General features: G+C 39.5%; 1 protein-coding gene across 1 annotated transcript in view; it reads left to right on the forward strand.

The window, feature by feature from the left end:
- tln2b (talin 2b) overlaps positions 1–24,248 on the forward strand; it is an 89,348-nt gene that overhangs the window by 31,894 nt on the left and 33,206 nt on the right. The window contains exons 19-36 of the mRNA XM_056264949.1: positions 4,268–4,434; positions 6,674–6,802; positions 8,545–8,658; positions 8,765–8,878; positions 8,984–9,118; positions 10,113–10,241; positions 10,334–10,436; positions 13,454–13,662; positions 14,155–14,274; positions 14,493–14,690; positions 16,977–17,116; positions 19,788–19,881; positions 21,424–21,513; positions 21,600–21,722; positions 22,708–22,851; positions 22,924–23,085; positions 23,271–23,411; positions 24,000–24,181. Coding sequence (XP_056120924.1) covers positions 4,268–4,434; positions 6,674–6,802; positions 8,545–8,658; positions 8,765–8,878; positions 8,984–9,118; positions 10,113–10,241; positions 10,334–10,436; positions 13,454–13,662; positions 14,155–14,274; positions 14,493–14,690; positions 16,977–17,116; positions 19,788–19,881; positions 21,424–21,513; positions 21,600–21,722; positions 22,708–22,851; positions 22,924–23,085; positions 23,271–23,411; positions 24,000–24,181 — 2,494 coding nt within the window. The remainder of the gene's footprint in view (positions 1–4,267; positions 4,435–6,673; positions 6,803–8,544; positions 8,659–8,764; positions 8,879–8,983; positions 9,119–10,112; positions 10,242–10,333; positions 10,437–13,453; positions 13,663–14,154; positions 14,275–14,492; positions 14,691–16,976; positions 17,117–19,787; positions 19,882–21,423; positions 21,514–21,599; positions 21,723–22,707; positions 22,852–22,923; positions 23,086–23,270; positions 23,412–23,999; positions 24,182–24,248) is intronic.

Consider the following 24,248-nt stretch of genomic DNA (forward strand, 5'->3'; position numbering starts at 1 on the left):
TAATGCATTAAGTGGAGGTAAAGAACCTGGTAAATTCATTTAATGCACAGCTAGCCATGGATTATACCGATTATACCATGGTCCTTTGCCAGCATTGACAACTTAAAGCTGTTATTGATGTTTCCAGCAGAATATTTTGACGGTTATTTTCATGAGTTACGGCTTGTTAGATCTAGCATTCTGCCTGCTTTGAATCAGACAAAGAGATAAAGTAGTGCGTAGGATTCACATAAGACATTTATTTGAATGAATGAATTATAGCATTTATTTGAATTAATTATCGAGAGAGAGAGAGAGAGAGAGAGAGAGAGAGAGAGAGAGAGAGAGAGAGAGAGAGAGAGAGAGAGAGAGAGAGAGAGAGAGATTCGTACATATGTCTGTTCAGCATCTCTCTCTATAAGCTATGAGTTTAATTACTTAAACAATGTGATGTAACTCCCTCCTTGCTAAAAAATATAATGTGTGTGTGTGTGTACGTGTGTGCGTGTGTGAGTGTTCTTCAATGAAAACGGCGCTTTAAAATAGAACGGTGATTAAACTGACTTGGAACTACAGTACCTGTGCATTAAATGATTTTATTGCACACCTTCCAGCCAATCAGAATCGAGCATTCAGACAGACCATGGTATAATGTCATTTAATAATGTCTTTGCCCGCTTTCTCCACCAAAAAACATATGGGTGAACTCTAATAGTATATTAGTATTCGCAAAATCGCTAGCCCGACATCCCGGGGCTATTGTGTTTTCAAGTCGGGCTACCAAAATGCATAACCGGCCTGCCCGACGGGCTATCTGAAATAGTGTAGGCTAATCAAATTCCCCTAAACTTCTGCCTCGCCCCGCTAAAAATGTGTGATTAAGTGTAAGCTACACAAATTCGTGTTCGCTTCAGTCTTGTTATAATCAGATTCAGCGGGTTGATCTTCAATCCGCAGCGGCGCGCGTGCAGAGTGCACGTCAGAAAAAGAGGACAGGGTGTGTGTGTGTTCATTTTAGCCTCATTGGTCTGTCACTGCTTGTCAATGTCCGAATATTTGAGATGACCAATCAAATAGGCGGGCTTTATATGCAGAAGCTGCTGCGTGAATTTTAGCAGAGTGACTGACGCTTCAGTTTATTACGCTTTCAGTTTTATTAAGTGCGAGATAAGATGTAAGTAGCTAAACTAAACATTTCATATTTGACCAGTAACAAAAGTTATTTTTCGCGGATTATATTGCTTTAACATGCAAAATTGTGTCAATTTCGGTCTTCGTGAGTATACTCTAAAACAGTCAGTTTTGTCTTTAATAAGCATAAAACGCATGCCAGTATAATGAACACAGGATCCGTGCACTAGCTCTTAAAGTGACGGCAGCCATATGTGTCTGTCATTAATTTTGTTGTCAAAACAACAAAAGATAGCTTTAAGCTAAAGGAATCAGGATTAATAGCCTACGTATTTAATTTATTCAGGACTAAAATACTACCCAGTGTTATTTTCCATTTGATTAGGCCTACTTTATTCAGTTTCTGTATAGGCCTACTAGTGTTAGACCCATTGAAAAACTTTTCTCTTTATTTGTCTTTATTTGTATCTTTATTCTATTGTATTTATTTGTGCTACTTTTTTCAATTTAATTAAACAATTTAAATCAAGCTTCCTTGTGTTGTGTAAACTCTTAACAACTATATTACCCCATTGTAAAAATGCAATGAGTGCAAACATTTAGGCAAGATAAATGTAATAATTTTGTTTGGAAAAAATTAAAAATCTACATTCAAAAATTGTCTTTTTATTTGGGCTAGTAAAATTCATTTCGGGCTACCAAAATTTGAAGAGTGCCTGCCCGAAGGGCTACCAGCGATTTTGACATTTTGCGAGCCCTGATTAGTATATAAGTAATAGCACACTTCTCCTCAACAAGCTGCACAATTTGAGGTATCATGCACGGTGCAGAATGAGTTTTGTGCCTGTGTTTATTACCTGTGGTTAAGGGATTGTTTGAATTCCCTAACCACAAATATGAGCAATAGAAATGGTGATTTTTGCCTTAGAAAGTACCACTAAATGCGATGGATGGGCCTGTGCCACGGGATGTAGAACAGTTCCAGGATACAGAGAATTTATTTAATAAATGGAAATCAAAGTCAAATAAGCATACAGTAATACACAGGAGAGCTTTAATATCTTTTAGGCTCATCGTCCAAACAAAGCATATCTGTGCTGTGACACAATAGGATTAGCTTTTCCATGTTCAGAATTGCACGGTTTTGATGGTGTTCCTGGCCTCATTTTGGAGCTGTCTTTGTGCGCTAACCGGCTGGCAGCCCTACTTCTAGTGACGCACAAGCAACTTTAATTCTCTGTTATAATGCACTGAGAAATATTTAGCTTGCTAGGTTTGCCCAGCTTTTGTATCTCGTCTCCAGTGCTGTTGTTTTTCTGGAAAAACAGTTTATTTTGTCTCAGTGAGGTCCCTAAAAGTTATTTTGTCTGCGGTCTGTGTTGTGTTTTTAAGTCGTTTTCAAAACTGAAGATGTTTGTTATGCTATGGCCGTAAGTCTTAAGAATCCTCAAAAGATTGTAGGCCCGCGAGGTTGTTGAAAACATGTCATATAAAACCGCTACAGAGCATCAAATCTGGTCTCAATCACACACACACACTGTCTTTGAACTTTTTAAAGAAAAACACATGCCGAAAGGTGCCAGTGGGGTTGTCTGCAAATGTTCAAGTAAAACATGGAACATGATAAACGACCTGGACCCACAAATCATCGTCATCATCATCAAAGATTTCTCTAGCTTTAAAGTCAACAGGAAATCAAAATTGACTTTCTTAATACACGTTACGGTTCGTACTGTGCATCATTCATCAGTGCATGTTATTCCAAAGAAAAGAAATGTTACTTTTTGCATTCCTTTATGTAATAATTTGCTCAACGTCTGTAACAACTTTACTTTTTCACTGACATCACTCAAGCCACACTACCTTAACATTAGTTAATACTTAATATAGTGAATATTACTTTATGATGGATTTTTTTCTTTGTTTAACCGATACGCGGAACCAAATTAAATTGTTTTAAGTTTTTGAAACAATAAATAAATGACCAGTAGACTACAATAAAAACAATAAAATATTATTTCAATAATTAATTATAACTGCATCATAAGTTAATTATAACTTATAAATTTGCAATTAAAATGCTCACAAATTTATTTTCATCCTTTTTTCTTTTTTTTTTAATCCAGCCTTCATTCTCAAAGGAGAAATGTTTAGCTTAACCATATAAAATGAAATGGTAATTATCAAAACATATAATAAATACGTTGCTTTTCCTGTGAATACCGTTTGTTTGGATGCTTTTTTGAGACCAACCAAATTGTGCCAATTATCATTAGACGCAATATTAAAGAACTAATAACCGTTTAGGATCAAATGTGTGAATATCAGTAGACAACAGCCAAACAGCTCTTTAAGTATTGTTTTAGGCTATTGTTGTTGATGCACTAATTTAATGCAAATCACTGCAATAATGGCAAATAACGATGTTTATAAAAGATACGCTACCATTTAAAAACATCAAGATATTCTCAAAAGAGAACTTGACCTCCAGTCTGCACATCCAAGTCTACAAACAAAAGTCGCCCACATTCAGCTGCAAACTTGCATTCAGGTCTGTTATGAAAAGCCCACTTTTCATTTCTCGGTGAATCAAATCCAATCCTACCTTTTTGTTTTTTCCTCATTTAACTAAAGTAAAAGGGGTGAATTCTGTTGATTTAACAAGCTTACTATTTTCACTCTGAATCCATCCTACGTTTGGAGAGGTGAAACACCCCTTACGCACACCTCTCTCTCCCTTGATAATCTTGTCAACGCTTGTATTTCTGGATCTGTGTAGGTGTTCGGGAAATACAGAGTCCATTTATGGAAAGCGAGTAGGCACACTTTTTAAAAGGGCCCTTGATCAATGATGTACTTCGGGTCACATGGGTGCACAACCATTTGAGCGCTTCAGTTCCTGAAGTGATATGCAGAGAGAATGCAGAAAGATTGATTTTCAAAGAGAACAGCTTCAGCTGTGCCAGATTCACACACATCAAAGAAACGTGGAATGGCTGTCAGGGTTTTTTTTCCCAGTGTGAAGTCAAGGACGGTGAACATACTGTCGAAGGAGCCAAGAATATGCCAGTAGATTTTTCTGAAGAAATATAAGAATCTGCCCACACAACATGCTTATATTGTGGTGTTTAAATAACATTTATTTTCACATTTACAGGTGAAATGGTACGTCAGGCTCGGGTTTTGGCCCAGGCCACCTCAGACTTGGTGAATGCTATGCGTTCTGACGCTGAGGCTGAAATCGATGTGGATAATTCCAAGAAACTTCTCGCGGCTGCCAAGCTGTTGGCCGATGCCACTGCCAGAATGGTGGAAGCTGCGAAGGTATAGCAAGATACACCCTTGACATTTACAGTATAAAAAATACAATGATTTTTAGACATGGACCATGGTTTGTTACCGTTTTCTTTTATAGGTAAAATGAATTGCCACCCAATATGATTGTTTACAAAAAAAATTGTGTTGGTTTTGCTTTTTTGTGTGTTGTGTTGTGTTTTGTTTAGTTTTTTTTTTGGGGGGGGGGGGGTAATTTGTTTTGTTTTTTGTTTGTTTTTTGTTGTTTTGTTTTGTGATTTTGTGTTTTGTCTTGTTTTGTTTTGTGATTTTGTGTTTTGTTTTGCATTTGTGTTCATTTGGTTTTGGTTATGTTTGTGTTGGTTTGTTTTGTGTTTGGATTTTCTGTTTGGTTTTGGGATTTTGTGTTTTGTTTGGTTTTGTTTTGTTTTACAGTTGGTTTAGCTTGTTTGGGGGGGGGGGGGTTGTTTGGTTTGGTTTTTATTTGTTTTGTTTTCTTTTGTTTTGTTTTGTTTTGAGCCATGGTAATAACCTGTTTTTTGAACATGTGTTGTGCAAAAACGTGTTGGTTTTGTATGTGTGGCATACTAATAACATGTGGATTTTTTTGAACATCTATCGTGGCTACACCATGCTTATACCTATACCATGGCAATACCATGTTATTTTTTGGACTACCATTGCATATCATGGTAATACCATCATACATGTTAATTCAGTACTATATCCAATTTTAACCTGATCTTTAAGGAAGAAAAAGAAAGCTCTGGCTAGATGTAGGTAGTTTTATCCCGATTTACTTTTTTTTTAAATCCAGGACCCAGAATCAGCAGCCACACTGTAAAATATGCTTCCTCTCCTCATCAGTGTTTCATCTCTGATACCTGAAAGAGCCCTCAGCCATGATTTAGATTTGACTCATGATGAGATGGACCACTGAATTGATTGTCGATCTTCATCAGCAACGTAGAGATGTATAAATAGCCAGGATGTGATTAATATGCAGACATGAAATCCTGGTTTATGGCTTGTTAGGCACATTTGATCCATGATACATTAATCACAACATCAATGCCATTATCAAATGTAAAGATGAGGAATGCGCCACAGACGGTTTCCTTGGTAACAGGGATGGAGCAGACGGCCCCCAATTCCTCTTTGCATTGAATGTTTTGTAATGCGCTGTAAGTGTGCGGATGGCGTAGCCGAGAGTTCTGCTGTCGCTGACAAATTTCCCTTCACAGGGCTGACCGAGTCTGGGATTTATCTGTGACAACTTTGTCCTCTGAGAATTGCCTTTCACTTTCTGTTTAACCATTAAGCAAGGAGATAAAATGAAACCATGCGAAACACCAAGGCTTCAAAATGGCATATTAGCTACTAGTTTTGAAAGGAGGTAATATGCAGTGTGTGTGTATATTATATATATATACGGTATACACACTGCATATTACCTCCTTGTATATGACTACGGTATATACTGTATGACTAAATTATAAACAATAATAATATGCTAAAACATCTTGACTATTAGTTGATTGGACAGTCAGGGATAATATATTTTTACACAAAACTGGATTAATTAACAGCTGGGAAGGGATTGGATGAATTAACTGGATAACACTTGCTGAATAAGCATGCAATTTAGGTCATGCAACAACAATATGGCACATTACTTTATGAAAAATGTATTCCACATCACAGTAAAAAAGCAATTGTGACATTCTGTCATAACTGTTATATTATATTTCACATTTGAGACTGTTTTTCATAGTTGCGGCATTATCATCTCAAATGTCACTATTTCACATAATTGTGATTTTACATCTCACAATAGTAACTATTACTCGTAATAAAGAGTTTATATCTCATACTTTTTAATTTTTCTCATAATTACGATTACTCATAACTGCGACTTTATTTCTCATTACTGTGGATATACATTTAATAATGTTATTTAGCATTATTCTGACATTTGTATCTGACAAAAAATATTTGTTTTTAAGTTTTTAAACCTTATTTTAATTTAAACCAATTTTAAAGGTTGAGATTGGCTTTCATAAATACCTCATATGTTACATTAAAATATTAGCCAGTATACAGCATATAATGACATTGTTTGCAGTGAGAAAAATTACCCAACACAAGCTAATGTTGCATGTTAACTGTAGATATACAGTAATGTAGCCTGCTAGTAAAACCAATTGACAGAAGTGGGTAAAGCACATGAAACTAATGCAGTAATTGTACCTGAATTGTATCTGTACAGGGGGCAGCCGCATACCCAGAAAATGAAGACCAGCAGCAGAGGCTTCGAGAGGCTGCTGAAGGGTTACGGGTCGCCACCAACGCAGCCGCTCAGAACGCTATCAAAAAGAAACTCATTCACCGACTGGAGGTGAGGACATGCATCATCCTACCTCCCATTTAGCGGTCCTCTCTGTGTTTGCTCTGCCTTCTAATACGCGATTTGAACGTAGTAAATTATAGTGGAAGACATTAATGAAATGTAAAAATGGATTTTAAACCATTCTCCAAAATGAAAATATGTCATAATTTACTTATCCTCGTGTAGATTTTCAGTTGGTATCATTTGGGCTACTTATATGTGTATATATATATAAATATTTATTTATTATTTATTTCTGGGCCATCTGACCAATCAGAGCAGAGTAGACCAATCACAACAGACTGGGCCATCTGACCAATCAGAGCAGAGTAGACCAATCACAACAGACTGGGCCATCTGACCAATCAGAGCAGCGTAGACCAATCACAACAGACTGGGCCATCTGACCAATCAGAGCAGCGTAGACCAATCACAACAGACTGGCCCATCTGACCAATCAGAGCAGAGTAGGCTCTCGCAGAGGAGGAGTTTAGAGAGACTGAATAATTTTTCTAAACGTTTCAGACACTGTGAGAAAAGAGGTGATGCTGAAATGTATATTACACAATTAAAAAAATTTACCTTGGATGCATGTAAACCTGTTGTAGGAGACCTTTAAAACAAATTTAGGAAACTTTAAAACAGCATAATAGGGGCACATTAAAAAGTTTTTCGATCTCAGTATGGTTACACAATGTTCTTTTGCTCTTGCGTCAGTTTAGACCAAGACTCGTATTAGCATGGAAGCAGTAGCTTTTTATCAGCTTGGATGTGTTGTAAGACACAATAAAAGCAGTCCAGTTTCCATAGCGGGTATCTTTCCAGTTTCCAACAGTTTCGGCCAGTGGAATTCAGCCTTCTGGTTCTGTTTGGTCTCTTCACATCAACAAAGATGGCTTTGTTCTTGCTTGCATCTATCATCCGTCCTTAGAATATTATTTCTTTATACAAAGAATCCTTTTTCCTTTTCCTCGCCGCCTTTTACTAATACTTGAAAAGTGTAGCATGTTGCCAATTTTTGCTAAATCTTTTTACGATGGACCTATATTGCGAGTGCGACCAAGAACGTTTCAGTCCCAGAAACGTCCCGATATGCTCTACAATCCTTGCTGGACCTGTAATGAAATACGATCACTCAGTACAGTCATGTCTTTGTACGATTAATGCAACATCTAACCCTGTGCAGTGTAATACCAGATGTTAGGGCTGCGTGAATCGTGATATGGCTTAGTCGATTGTCAAGTCGTAAAGGCTGCCATTTAACTAAATAAATATATACCTAGTTCTGGCATGAAACTCTAGATGGCGCAGACTGATAAGTCCCTAACTCATTTGGTAGCGATCGTCATCTACATTGCGCAGCTGATCGTTTGCTGTTGCATCGGCGGCCAATGAGCTGTGGCTCAACATTCAAATACTGGTAGTGTTGCTGTTACCAATGCTTTCAGAAACCCTCCCCCTTCCCCAGCTCCACCTGTATAGATCTGCTACCGAGGTTAAATCATGAATGTACATGTCTTACATGCTCACTGAATGAATATATTGGTAGTAGCAAGTCTCTGTACAGACCAAATACACTAACATCGCCATATCCGTTAACACGCCAGTCTCTATTACCATGCCAATCTCTACTTTTTTGTCTCGTGTAGCCCTTCCAGAGATGTAATAGTCCACCCCTGTGTCCACATTCGCTATTTCCTGTGTTAGTAATTATTGATGCTATAATTCATCATGTTATTTGTCTGGAACAGAATGCAGCTAAGCAAGCCGCAGCGGCAGCGACGCAGACCATTGCCGCCGCCCAGAATGCAGCTGCGTCCAATAAGAACACCATGTCACATCAGCAGCTCGTGTTCAGCTGCAAGGTATTGTGGGTACAGTTATTTTCTAAGACATTCAGGGGACTTATTTACAAGAGAATGCAAATCTGAAATAAACTATTCTGACTTTGGTTTCGTGGATGCTCTCCAGGCCGTGGCAGACCATATTCCACAGCTAGTGCAGGGAATGAGAGGCAGTCAGGCCCACCCGGAAGATCTCGGTGCCCAGCTAGCCCTTATCATCGCCAGCCAGAGTTTCCTGCAGGTAAAACACACAATTCTGTGCTTGCTTAGCACTCCCGATTTGGCATTAAATGATCCTCATGGTCCTTTTTTTGTCGTCGTTTGTGTTCTGTTTGTCTCCAAACAGCCAGGAAGTAAAATGGTGTCGTCTGCTAAAGCGGCCGTTCCGACGGTAACCGACCAGGCAGCTGCGATGCAACTTGGTCAGTGTGCCAAGAACCTGGCCACCTGCCTGGCAGAGCTGCGCACAGCTGCACAGAAGGTACCCACAGTTCACTGCCTTATTGTAAACCTCAAAACACCTTTGACCAACTTTTTGAGCAATGTTGCTGGGCAATGTCGCCGTCAACGGGCAACCAGATGAGACACAGGGCCCACGACCAATCTAAATTATCCAGATATAAATTTATTGCCCATTTTCAATGGAAAAGTACCCAAGCAACAATCACTCGGCAAGATTGCCCAGCAACATTGCTCAAAAAGTTGCCCTGTGTATCATCACCTTTAAACACTTGGGGTGTGTTCACACGTGGCAGGTTTGGTTAGGTTAAAACAAACGCTGATGCGGTTTGACCAAAATATGAACGCAACATAAGACAGGACGTGATGTCCCAAGATGCGACCCTAAAAAGGACAGAATGCTCAAGCACTGTTTTTTGTCATCATAGGAGCTACGTTGCACATTACAGTCTCCTTGCATTAGACCTTAGTTTTTGTGTGTGACAAAGGAACTTCTGCCAATGTCTTGACTCTTTTAAACATTTTCTAAGCTCTTCATGAGTTCTCATCATAATACCATCATATGTATACATACAACGAGGTCATTTAGCCCAGCGCACAGCATTGTTTTGGATGTTCAGTAAGTTCTGGCACAAACTTTCTGTCATAAAAGCTGATTTTTTTTTTTATTTGGGTAATTTTCTTTTTTGGTCTGGACCAAAAGAACCAAGAGAACCGAACTACAACTGTGAACACAGCCTTAGGCACATTGTAATAACCTTACTGCAGTGCACTGCGTCAGGTTTAAAAATGAACATTTCCATTACTCATATTTTAAAGGGATAGTGAACAGAATTAAAGGTTTTCCCATCATTTAAGGTCCAGCCACATTTACAGTTGTTCGTCAAAATTCAATAGGAAACTGCTCGATCGGAAACTATGCGAGAGGGAGAAAGATTTCTTAACGCAGATTTTGCAAATTGGTCGTGCGAGGGTATAAGGGTATACATTTTTCATCTTTCTGTATTGTGTCGTAGGCTCATGAGGCGTGTGGTCCTCTGGAGATTGACTCTGCACTCAACGCTGTCCAGACTCTGAAGAGTGAACTACAGGATGCCAAAATGGCCACACTGGAAGGACAACTGAAACCACTACCAGGACAATCGGTAGGTGAAGTGTACCGCGTTAAAAATAGATAATCACACTTATTTACAATTCCATTTTTACCATAACTTCTTCACAATGCTTGTGTCTGTAGTTGGAGAAATGTGCTCAGGATTTGGGGAGTACGTCTAAAGCTGTGGGCTCCTCCATGGCTCAGCTACTGACCTGTGCCGCCCAAGGCAATGAACATTACACTGGTGAGATGACTTATGTGGCTTTACAACATATGAAACAAAATACTTCAGGAGAATCTATAGGTGCTGAATACAAAATGCACAGTATTATGAACAGAATAACAACAGGATTTACACAAGTAGAACATGTTCCTGGATTAACATCCTATTAACCAATCATTAGTTTGAGGTTAAGGCCTTTGTTGCTTAGTAGTAGAACGCGAACAGCAAATGTTGATCCATGAATATGTCTTGCTTTGTAAATCATGGTAAGCCGAATAATGTACTGTTTGAATAAAAATTTGAATAAAAACTTGCTTCATCTTAAGCAATTTACAATTGGTTCAAGATATATCTGCTTAAATTTGTGTTTGCTGGGAATCAAATCCTAGATCTTGGAGCGCCTAGTGCAATCCTCTACCAGTTGAGCTTAACGATTTAGTTATTTGTCCAGGCTTTTTGTTATCAAGTGTCTCATAGTTTTTTTGTGTGTGTTTTTTTTTTTTTAACAAAGAGACATTTGCAGAAATGTTTAAATTCGTTTTCTAAAAATGCATCCACAAGATGCCAGTATCTCAAAAACTGGCTGAGTTTTTCCTTCAGTGCTGCTTGTTCCGGATTGAAAGGCATGAAAACCGAGAAGAGAGAGTGATGCTGTAACTTACCTGCACCTCCCATCAATTTTTTAGTCTGTCTGGCTGGATTGCTGCTCCCAGGAGAGCTTCTGAAGACAGATTTTAATGGCACGCTCAAACAAATCCCCCTCTTCCACTTCGGCTCATGCAGCTTCTCAAGCCAAGGGTATAACTAACCCCCGTCCCTCATTAATCTTATTTTCACTAGATTTAACATACCATCAGCAATTGGGCTCTACTTGGCTGGATAATGCAATTTGATGTAATTTGCCTGCATTGGCCCTTCCCTATTTTCGCTTTCAGTTCTATAAGTAAAGGCCAGATCCCATATGGCAACTCATTTTCTTTCCACACTCATTTGTTGGAACAGCAGGGGCATTCTGGGTCAACCATGCACCAAAACGAGGCTTAAAGCTTTATTTGGAACAAGACAGTTGGGCTAATATATAGTTGGGCTGAAATATCCTTCATTTTGCGATTACAGTTTAGTGCACTAATGTAGTCAGTAATGTAAAAACAAGGTTAAAGTGAATGTGTTGTATGCATATGAGTATGATATAAGTGGATGACTGGTACTTAGTATTCATTTTTATGGCAGATGCTAGTGTTGATATATGAGAAAAAAGTGTGGTTAAATAGCAATAATATTCTGCTAGCCTGCAATTCAATGATCCGAATGAGAAAAAAAACTGGCAAAACTAACATTTATTTAAAAAAAAAAAAAATATTTACTTGATTGAACACCTTAAGTTTAATTAAATCAAGCAGGAATGGTTATTAAATGATGCAGATGATCTGTCTTTCACTGTGATAGATATAATCTCATAATACCAAATATCGACCAATTAATCAGATTGTAAATATATCTGTTGATCACTCTAATAGTTATAATTTCATGTACGCCGATTAATTGGTCCGAGTGATGCATCCCGTGATCACTATGATAAATATAATATCAGAATACTAAATATCAACTTATTAATTGATCTGCCGATACATTGGTTGATCACTGAAAGATATAATCTCAGAATGGCAAATATCGGGCATTTAATTTGTGTTATATATATATATTGCTTAATATGATAAATATAATATCAGAATATTGCTTTAAATCATTCTGGACAATATATATCGGTTGATCACTAATAGATACAATCTCATAATGCCAAATATTGGTAGATTAATCAGTATGACCCATATATTATTTCATAATTATAATCAATATAATCTCATAATGTCAAATAGAAATAAATATCAGAATGCCTAATATTGGCCAATTAATTGGTTTGGCTGTTATATCGGTAGATCACAGTGATAGATATAATCTCAGAATGCCAAATATTGGCCAATTAATCATTATGGCTGTTATATAGGTCGATCACTGAGCTAGAGAAAAACTCAGAATGCCAAATATTGGCTGATTAAACGGTCTGTTATAACAGTCTGTTATATCGATAGATCATTGTGATAGATGTAATCTCAGAATTACAAATTTTATCCGATTAATCAATCTGACAGTTATATCAGTATATCACTGTGATATAAATAATCTTAAAATGCCAAATATCATCTGATTAATCGATCTGACTGTTATAAAATGTCTGGCATATACAGTCACGTGAAAAAGAAAGTACACCCTCTTTGAATTCTATGGTTTTACGAATCAGGACATTAAAACATAATCTGGTCCATAGCAGGTATTAAAATGAAGTAAATACAATGCTCCGATGAACAACAACACATGACATATTACACCATGTCATTATTTCTTTAACAAAACGGAGAAGACACGTGTGGAAAAAGTTTCTCTGAGAATTGCACGGTCTGACCTTGGGGTGAATTTGCTGGGACGTCCACTCCTGGGAAGATTGGCAACTGTCTTGAATGTTTTCCACTTGTGAATAATCTTATTCACTGTAGAATGATGAACTTTAAATTGTTTGGAAATGGTCATATAACCCTTCTCAGATTGATGGGTAGCAACAATTGCTTCTCTAAGATTATTGCTGATGTCTTTCCTCCTTGGCATTGTGTTAACACACACCTGAATGCTCCAGACCAGCAAACTGCCAAAACTACTGCTTTTATAGAGTTGGTCTTCACTTGCTGATGATCAATTAATCAAAGACATTTGATGGCTGCTACTTACCCTCTTAATTCCTGTGGAAGCAGTAAGGGTGTACTTAGTTTTTATACACATTTTGGCCTAGTTTTTGTTAAATAAATATTGACATATGTCGTGTGTTGTTCATCTGAGGTTATATTTACCTAATTTCTTGATCTGCCAAGGATCAGATCTTCATATGTAAACCCATAGCATTCAAAGAAGGTGTGCTGTACGTTCTTTTACTTTCTCTGACTGTATTATTCAATCGCTATAATCTCAGAATTGTGTGTTTGCGACAGGTGTGGCAGCCAGGGAAACCGCTCAAGCTCTGAGGATATTGGCTCAGGCCGCGAGGGGAGTCGCAGCGAGTACCTTGGAGCCTCAGGCTGCGGCAGCCATGCTGGACTCCGCTTGTCACGTGATGGAGGGCTCGTCCATCCTCATCCACGAAGCCCACCAAGCCCTGGTGTGCCCCGGTGATGCCGAGAGCCAGCAGAGACTAGCACAGGTAGGACGACGTAGATTCAACCTTTAAACAACACGCAAATAAACAGATGTCTGGCCATCTGTGAGAAGATTTATACATTGAAAGTAGAAGGTTATATAGTTATCCCAAAAACGGTGTGTATGGTATGTGTCTGCTCATCTTTATTAGAGGCCAGAATACTTTTTTTGTTTTCTTCAGCTACTTTGTTAAAACCAGATCAATTTCCCATCAGCTCCCTCTTGGCAATTATCTCCAATTAACCGAGCTATTTCCTATTGTCTCTCTGTTTCTCGGCGGCCCTTTTTCTGGAAGGTGCCAGTGCGCCTCCTGATTCGAACAGGTTCCTTTGGGACACAAACATATTGCTTGGCATATGTCTGTGACAGTGGCATAAATTAAGGACATGGATTTCTCTGTTGTGCTGAGGGGCTGATTTAAATTTTAGATTCAAGCTGCATCTCTCCGGGCGATTGTAGAGTTATTGATGGGAGAGTATGTGTTGATTTTTTTCAGGTGGCAAAGGCCGTCTCTCACTCCCTGAATAACTGTGTGAACTGCTTACCTGGACAGAAGGATGTGGACATGGCTCTCAGGAGCATTGGCGAGGCCAGTAAGAAATTGCTTGTGGAAAATGTGAGTTCTTTGTCAGTTCTTTTGTAGCTACTGGTGAGTCTAAACTTAAATATGTGTAAATGATTAGAAAAATCGTTATTACATACATTTTGGCAGTTGGTTTACATAGAAATTCCTTGTGATCATGTTTCATGAATGAGGCCCATTGTGTTTATCAATGATAAACTCAACCTAAACTCTGAGATTTCATTACATTTCACCCTCTCCTGCTTTTCCAGCTTCCTCCATGCTCCAAATCCTTCCAAGAGGCCCAGACGGACCTGAACCACACGGCAGCCGAGCTGAACCATTCGGCCGGGGATGTGGTGCAGTCTTCACGTGGGAGCAGCGGCCAGCTGGCTATGGCTTCTGGGAAGTTCAGCCAAGACTTTGACGAGTTCTTAGATGCCGGCATTGAGATGGCCGGACACACTCAGGTACAGTTTCAATGCCTTCTCAGAGCTGGGAGACAGTTCATTATGTGCTCCGGCCAAAGAGAAATCTCATTGGTCCGAAAATACCACTTGCATAACTGTATATTAAACAAATTTGTTCTTTGTCACTGTGAATGTATCACTTCACACTTTTGGCTTTCAGTGAAAAGAGAGAAAAAAAACATACACACTACCATTAAAAAGTTTTACCGTTGCTCAGCAAAATTTCGCAAATGAAATCCAGTCATTCAAATAGGAATCCATAAAATTGGGAATATTGCGTGAAGACCAATAGAAAGCTGCTGGGTTTGAAAGTAACTTCTGCCACATGTGTATAAAATCAAGCACCTAGCCATGAAGTCTGCATTTACAAACATTTGTGAAAGAAAATGGGTCGTTCTAAAAAAAACTCAAGGGTGGCACTGTGATAGGATGCCACATTTGCAGTTAGTCAGTTTGTGAAATTTCATCCCCGCTAGATATTCCACCGTCCACTGTAAGTGGTGTTATTGGAAAGTGGAAGCGTTTAGAAACGGCACCAACTCATCCACAAAGTGGAAGGTCGTGTAAAGTCACAGACCACGGGGTCACCGAGTGCTGAGGCGCATGGTGTGTAATAGTCGCCAATGCTCTTCTGATTCCACAGCTGAAGAGTACCAATCTTCCACTGGTATTAATATCAGCACAAAAACTGTGCGGCGGGAGTACAATGCACAGTACAATGCTAAGCGTCGGATGGAGAGGTGTAAAGCACATCACCATTGGACTCTGGAGCAGTGGAAACATGTTCTGTGGAGTGAAAAATCACACTTCTCTGTTTGGCAGTCTGATGGGCGAACGTTTCCTGCCTGACTGCATTGTGCCAACTGTAAAGATTGATAGAGGAGGAGTTATAGTATGGGGCTTTTTTCAGGGGTTGGACTAGGCCCCTTACTTCCAGTAAATATTAATGCTTCACCAAACCATTTTGGACAATGGCATGTTTCCAACTTTGTGGGTACCTTTTTTTTTTTTTTTTTTGGAAGGACCTTTTCTATTCCAGCATGACTGTGCCCCAGTGGACAAAGCAAGGTCCATAAAGACAAATTTGGATGAGCTTGGTGTGGAAGAACTTGACTGTCCTGCAACTCAAGACAACCCCTTCGAAAACCTTTGGGATGCTCTGGAACAGAGATTGCGAGCCAGGCCTTCTTGTTCAACATCAATGCCGGACCTCAAAAACGCTCTACTGGATTCCCACAGAAAGCCTTCCCAGAAGAGTGGAAGCCTGTTATAGCTGCAAAGTGGGAATCAACTCCATATTAATGTCTATGTATTTAGAATTTGATGTTATTAAAGTCCCTGTTGGTGTAATGGTCAGGTGTCCCAATTCTTTTGTCCATATAGTGTATGTTAAATACAGCTAACCAAAAAGAAAAAAAGAAAATGTATATGCATTTTGATTAATTTGTTAATTAGCACTTCTCATCCAATTCACTCAGGCACATAATTGTCCCAGAGAGCATGAAGACGCTCCACCCTAATGAAATCTTCGATGATGTTCTGGTTCTGCATGTTTTGTTGATTAATTTGGAGAGGCGCACCGGCACAAGGGCTTGATGGAGCGTGACATGCCCATTAAAGGAAGACTGAGGGATAGTGAGGGACACAGAGGTCTGGAAGGACAGGCCAGAAGCCATCAGGAGATCTGTGAGACTAGTGCCCATCTAAATAACAAGTAAACAGCCACAGTTTGCTATTTTAGGGCAAAATTACTAAAGCATACCAATTTTGCTCGTGAATATTAATTATGTGGTATCATGTAATTAATGTTCAGTAGGTTCACATGCTTTGTTGAAAGGCAAATGATGACAAATAGGCGTTAGCCACAGTATATTTGCCATTTACAGTTTTTTCGGTCTGTACCTTACATATAACCTTCATGGCTATGGAACGCGTGAAATATGGCACATAAATACAGTAAGTCATTTGGACCACATTTGTGATATTTTTATGGTGCTTTTACATCCTTTTTAAGGCTTGAAAGCTTCGATTCCCAATTATAACTGCATAGAAAAGTTACAGGTGCTTTTTATAAATATCTCCTTTTTTGTTTCTAAGAAGGAAGAAAGTCATGTGGGTTTAAAAACGAAGTGATAGTAGTATAATTTTTGGGTGAACTATCCCTTACATATTTTTTTGCCATAAAATATAACCTATTTTCAAAGAACTGCACATTTTTCTGCTGAATAAAGTTGAAAAACATGATAGTTTGACTGTATGCTAAGCTGCCAACTTCTGTCTCCACAGTCCACAGATGACCAGATCCAGGTGATTGGCAACCTGAAGAACATCTCCATGGCATCCAGCAAGCTGCTGTTGGCCGCCAAATCCCTCTCCGTTGATCCAGGGGCGGCAAATGCCAAGAATCTCCTCGCAGCTGCAGCACGGTAGGAATGAGCTTCATTCGGGGGCCTGGGGAGAGTTTACTGATCATTAGCCAGTCAACCTGAGGGCCAGCCTGCCGGCCAACTGCGAGAAGTGAGCTATTCAGCTGAATGTTTTCACAAAATTTGAAACTTCGTGTATGAGTGAATAAGAACGTACCTACTTGACCATATTTTTGGATCAACTTTGTACCCATACGTGAGCTAAATCTGACAAAACTTCTTTTGGGGGGCATTTTCGTTAGTGAACACTGTTTAAATATGAAGTAAAGTTTTGTTTTATTGTGAAAATGCAGAAAGATTTCTGTTAGGGTTAGGGTGTGGATTAGGGTTAGGTGTGTGTGTGTGTGTGTGTGTGTGTGTGTGTGTGTGTGTGTGTGTGTGTGTGTGTGTGTGTGTGTGTGTGTGTGTGTGTGTGTGTGTGTGTGTGTGTGTGTGTGTGTGTGTGTGTGTGTGTGTGTGTGTGTGTGTGTGTGTGTGTGTGTGTGTTTGTGTGTGTGTGTGTGTGTTTAGCCCCTTTCACACAGCGCGTTGATCCCGGGAAATTGCCGGGAAATTGTCAGAACGCCTTCTGTGTGAACACAAACACAACCCAGGATTGATGCCGGGATCGATGCCGGGTTGGGGACCTAGTAACATTGCCGTGTTCAGTCCCGGAAAACGCACTATGTGAACAAAAGCTGTAATCAATGCCGTGTCGCGATGAATAAGCCGGGATCGTTCGCCAGTGTTTATGATTGAATCAGAGAAAAAAGTGCACAAGCGTGGTTTCTCGAGAGAGAAATCGCAGCTCATAAGGAAACTTAAAGGGATAGTTCACTTTGAAATTAATTTTTGATATGTTTTAGCTTACCTCAAGGGCATCCAAGATGTAGGTGTCTTTGTGTCCACAGTATTTTCAATTTTGATATTTTTAGGTCAAACCGTTCTTGTCTGTCAGTCATATAATGCAGGTCTATGGTCACCACCTCAAAGAGCATGCACAGAAAAGTCCAAATTAAACATGATTTAATGACTCGTAAATGTAAGTACACATTGATGGCCTAAGACACGAAACGAGCGGTTTGTGTGAGAAAACAAACAGTATTTATATCGTTTTTACCTCTTATAAACACAGCCAGGTCCAAGTGATCTGACGGCGCCAGCGGTTCGGTCTTTTCCGTAAAGCACCGGAAGTGATCTCTCGCGCGTGTACATCACTCATGCAATTTTTTTATTTTTTATTTTTTTTTAATTGTTTTCTTTTACGACGGTTTAAACATCCCGAATAAGCGCAAATTAGTACCCTTTTAATTAGCCGTCTTACCTACAATCTCTGCTCTGTGTAAACAATGAGTGACGTACACGCGTGAGGTTTCACTTCCGGTGCTTTCCGGAAAAGACCGAACCGCCGGCGCCGTCAGATCACTTGGACCTGGCTGTGTTTACAAGAGGTAAAAACGATATAAATACTGTTCGTTTTCTCACACAAACCGCTCGTTTCATGTCTTAGGCCATCAATGTGTACTTACATTTACGAGTCATTAAATCATGTTTAAATTGGACTTCTCTGTGCATGCTCTTTGAGGTGGTGACCATAGACCTGCATTATATGACTGACAGACAAGAACGGTTTGACCTAAAAATATCAAAATTGAAAATACTGTGGACACAAAGACACCTACATCTTGGATGCCCTTGAGGTAAGCTAAAACATATCAAAAATTAATTTCAAAGTGAACTATCCCTTTAAGACGCTGCTGAGACATTACATGTCACATCGATGTCACGTGTCTTTGCAGGATTTTTACGGGTTGTGTGTGAACGCACTCTCTGATTCCGGAAAATCACTGGCAGTGTGAATGAACCAAAATCAAAAAGAACCCGGGTCAAATCCCGAGTCACTTTATCCGTGTATTTTCCGGAATCTCTGTGTGAAAGGGGCTTTTGTTAGTGTGTGTGTGTGTGTGTGTTTTTGTTCGGTAAGTGAAAGTTTTCCTTGTTAGTGTGCTTGTTAATTTTTGTGTGTGAATGTTTGTCTTTTGTGTGTTTGTTATTGTATGTTTGAGTTTGTTAGTGTATAAGTTTTGTTTGTTATTGTGTATGTTTGTTAGTGTGTGTTTTGTTTGTTATTGTGTGCGAGTATGTTTGTGTTTGTTACTGTTTAAGTGTGTGTGTGTGTGTGTGTGTGCGTCAAGTTTGTGTGTTCCAACCAACGGCCTCTACAGAAATTTAAAAGATGTAATAAATAATGTCATAATAAAAATCTAAAAATGGAGAATTGTTTTGGGTTTGAGTTTAGGAGCATGATGAAGGGATAGAACATTTTATATATAGCTCAATATGAAAACAATAGAAGTCAGTGGAAATACCTATCATGATGAAAAACAATTGTGTGTGTGTCTGTGTGCTGCAGAATCCTCTCGGGTGCCGTAGGAAGGCAGCATCTCCTGAGGGTTTTGGGCTAGATTGATTTCTCTTTCCTTAATGAGGGACAGAGGAGACTGACTGACACACAAACACAATGGCACACACACACATACACCCACTCGCATCTAGACTCATATGAGTGTAACAAAACTTGTCATGATTGTCATATATTTAGAAGGGGCTGAAAGCTCAATGAGTCTCGAAATGGAGATTTTTTGTTTTGTGTCATTCTGACTGTGATTTTCTTCTGTGTTTTGTGTTTCAGAGCGGTTACAGAAAGCATTAATCAGCTCATCACAATTTGTACCCAGCAGGCACCAGGACAAAAAGAGTGTGATAATGCTCTACGAGAACTTGAGGTACTTGAACAAACACTCACTTAGTCTCTCAAAATAGTTTATATTTGAGATGTTTATTTTTGAAATGATAATGTACTTCTATAAAAGCAAAGAATAGATATATATATATATATATATATATATATATATATATATATACACACACACCTAAAGGATTATTAGGCACACCTGTTCAATTTCTCATTAATGCAATTATCTAATCAACCAATCACATGGCAGTTGCTTCAATGCATTTAGGGGTGTGGTCCTGGTCAAGACAATCTCCTGAACTCCAAACTGAATGTCAGAATGGGAAAGAAAGGTGATTTAAGCAATTTTGAGTGTGACATGGTTGTAGGTGCCAGACGGGCCGGTCTGAGTATTTCACAATCTGCTCAGTTACTGGGATATTCACGCACAACCATTTCTAGGGTTTACAGAGAATGGTGTGAAAAGGGAAAAACATCCAGTATGCGGCAGTCCTGTGGGCGAAAATGCCTTGTTGATGCTAGAGGTCAGAGGAGAATGGCCAGACTGATTCAAGCTGATAGAAGAGCAACTGTGACTGAAATAACCACTCGTTACAACCGAGGTATGCAGCAAAGCATTTGTGAAGCCACAACACGCACATTAACCTTGAGGCGGATGGGCTACAACAGCAGAAGACCCCACCGGGTACCACTCATCTCCACTACAAATAGGAAAAAGAGGCTTCAATTTGCAAGAGCTCACCAAAATTGGACAGTTGAAGACTGGAAAAATGTTGCCTGGTCTGATGAGTCTCGATTTCTGTTGAGACATTCAGATGGTAGAGTCAGAATTTGGCGTAAACAGAATGAGAACATGGATCCATTATGCCTCGTTACCACTGTGCAGGCTGGTGGTGGTGGTGTAATGGTGTGGGGGATGTTTTCTTGGCACACTTTAGGCCCCTTAGTGCCAATTGGGCTTCGTTTAAATGCCACGGCCTACCTGAGCATTGTTTCTGACCATGTCCATCCCTTTATGGCCACCATGTACCCATCCTCTGATGGCTACTTCCAGCAGGATAATGCACCATGTCACAAAGCTCGAATCATTTCAAATTGGTTTCTTGAACATGACAATGAGATCACTGTACTAAAATGGCCCCCACAGTCACCAGATCTCAACCCAATAGAGCATCTTTGGGATGTGGTGGAACGGGAGCTTCGTGCCCTGGATGTGCATCCCACAAATCTCCATCAACTGCAAGATGCTATCCTATCAATATGGGCCAACATTTCTAAAGAATGCTTTCAGCACCTTGTTGAATCAATGCCACGTAGAATTAAGGCAGTTCTGAAGGCGAAAGGGGGTCAAACACAGTATTAGTATGGTGTTCCTAATAATCCTTTAGGTGAGTGTATGTGTCTCCAGTAATCATTTTGAAATGGGGCGTTTTTGAAAAACAAAATCTCAAAGAATATTAACCCCTCTCTCTCTCTCTCTCTCTCTCTCTCTCTCTCTCTCTCTCTCTCTCTCTCTCTCTCTCTCTCTCTCTCTCTCTCTCTCTCTCTCTCTCTCTCTCCCACGTACATACAGGCTGTGCGAGGAATGTTGGACAATCCCAATGAGCCAGTCAGTGATCTCTCTTATTTTGACTGCATTGAGAGTGTTATGGAGAATTCCAAGGTAAAGAATCCATCACAACATTACAAAATTCTCTAAAGATCTTTTTCATTCCAAATGTTAACACATCTCTCCGTCTGATTGAACAGGTTCTCGGGGAGTCCATGGCTGGAATCTCACAGCACTGTAAGACGGGAAACGTGCCAGCGTTTGGGGATTGCGTAGGTGTGGCGTCCAAAGCGTTGTGTGGGTTGACCGAGGCGGCGGGCCAGGTGAGCTTTTGATTTGGTAGTGTCTGATAATTCTCCTAATATCCACTTCCAACATTGTGCTTTAGAAATGCTATTACAAATTCAATAGTTAAGCTTTACCTACATCATTTGATGTTATCGGCAACATGAATAGGCATTTGCTGCACATTTAGCTTCTGTAAAATGACATTTCTGAGTGAAACTGAATATTCAGTGGGAAATAATCTAGGGTGGGTCTAATTTAATCCATCAGGACTTGATCGGATCTTGAAAACTAAGATGTGGTGCTATCGGTTAACTTGTTTGCTGTCCACACTGCATTGGTTTTGTCGGCAGAGTTGTTTCAAAAGTGGAAAATATAGTTGAATTTTGATGTAAGATTATAAAAACTAACGGTACACAAACTAATTATATTATAATTTAATATAATATAAGTAATAATAAAAAAGAAAATAATAGATAAAAAAGAAATTGAAAAGTAAGCTATGGTGTCCACGCTACATTGGTTGTCTCAGCAGAGAAGCTGTTTCAGTCGAGGTTTCAGCCGCTGCTGCACATGACGCGGATCTCACGCGCGTCTCATTCTCTCACAACTCTTTAAGTTCATTTAAGACTTTATTTAATTCATTAAAGACTGCTCTTATGTTATGAGGACACTCGACATTTTGGCATAACTGTGTTATTGTTCGTTCAAGCGCGAAAGAGAACTCATTCCGGCAGACTGTCTGTGCGCACGATACTAGCGCGCTTCTTTCTGTGCGTCGTGACTTGTGTGTCACATAGACAGGACATTCACAGACAGCACGTTCTCTTTTGTCGTGCTTGAATGGTTTAAAAGCATTTGCATGAAGAAGAGCGTGATCATATAATGTAACACTAGCCAAAGGATGACAGAAAAAACATCTGCTGCGTTAATTGCTTAAAATATATTTTTTTTAAATAAATAAAGATATGTAAATAAATAAATAACAATACACTGTTTGTGACTTACTTTATTTTTCTTCAGGCCTCCTATTTGGTAGGAGTCTCAGACCCCAACAGCCAGTCAGGTCATCAGGGATTGGTCGATCCCATCCAGTTTGCCAGAGCCAATCAGGCGATTCAGATGGCCTGCCAGAATCTGGTGGACCCGGCCAGCAGCCCCTCCCAGGTCACTGTTTGGCTCTTTAGTATTAAGTTTTTTTTTTTTGGCTTGCATTCTCATCTGTTTTTGTTTGTGTAGGTTCTGTCAGCAGCTACCATTGTTGCAAAGCATACTTCTGCCCTTTGCAACGCCTGTCGTCTGGCGTCTTCCAAAACAGCCAATCCTGTAGCCCGGAGACATTTCGTACAGTCTGCCAAAGAGGTCGCCAATACAACTGCCAACCTTGTCAAAACTATAAAGGTACGGCCTGCGATTAATTACCAAAAGATCATTTGCTAACAGAGTGAATTTGAATTTTCTGCATTAGCATGAAGACATACGCTTGCCTGACCATTTGCAAACTTATAACCATCAATAAGGCTGTATTTATTTGTATGGGTTGAAGTGTTTTAGCAGATGTGATCAGTTTCTGCATTGTTTCTCAGGCCTTAGACGGGGATTTCTCAGATGAGAACCGCGAGAGGTGCCGAGTGGCCACGAACCCGCTGATAGAAGCTGTGGATAATCTCTCCACCTTTGCCTCCAACCCCGAGTTTGCCAGCATTCCTGCACAGATAAGCCATGAGGTGATGAAATACTGAATACCACAATATTTCATGGATTATTTATTGTGTGTGTGTGCGTGCCTGGGCACTCATTTCACAGATTTTTGTGTGCCAAATTTCGACTCTTAAACCAAATCAGGAGGACAGACGAATCTAAAAACACCAAGATGCTCTGTTAGGGTTTCTCTGGTTTTGTTCATTACATTTCTTTCCTATCCCTATTGGTTCAGGAACATTCAGGAACAAAACAAGCGACTGTGTTTAGGAGGGAGTCACTGAATCATTTACTCAACCAATTTGTTTAAAAAACACTGATTCGTTTAGGAACAAAACAAGTGAGTCTATATGAGTGAGTCATTGAATAATTTACTCAACCAATTAGTTCATAACACTGATTCATTCGGGAATGAAGGAAGCGACTGTCTTTATGAATGAGTTACAGAATCATTCGCTTTTTTCAATTTTGTTCAAAAATGTTTATTCGTTCAGTGAATATTATATTCACAAAATGTTTGTTGACATTTTCCATTTATACATGTTGCACACATTTTTATGGGATTTTAAAAACGAATGGATTGTAAACTGAATTGTATTTCTTTCTAATCGTAGGGTTCAGCTTCCCAGGAGCCAATCCTTCGCTCGGCTCGTTCAATGCTGGACAGCTCCACCCACTTATTAGAGACGGCCCGCTCACTTATCATTAATCCCAAAGATCCGCCCACCTGGTCCATCTTGGCAGGTCATTCAAGGACCGTGTCGGACTCCATCAAGAGCCTCATCACGTCCATCAGGTGTGTATCACGCGAATAAAGACCGGGTTCAGCAGTTGAGAAAGAAATGCTTGTGACCGGTTTGATG

This window comes from Rhinichthys klamathensis, unplaced genomic scaffold (assembly GCF_029890125.1).
Source record: "Rhinichthys klamathensis goyatoka isolate OS25496 unplaced genomic scaffold, OSU_Roscu_1.1 h1tg000228l_1, whole genome shotgun sequence".
NCBI lineage: Eukaryota > Metazoa > Chordata > Actinopteri > Cypriniformes > Leuciscidae > Rhinichthys > Rhinichthys klamathensis.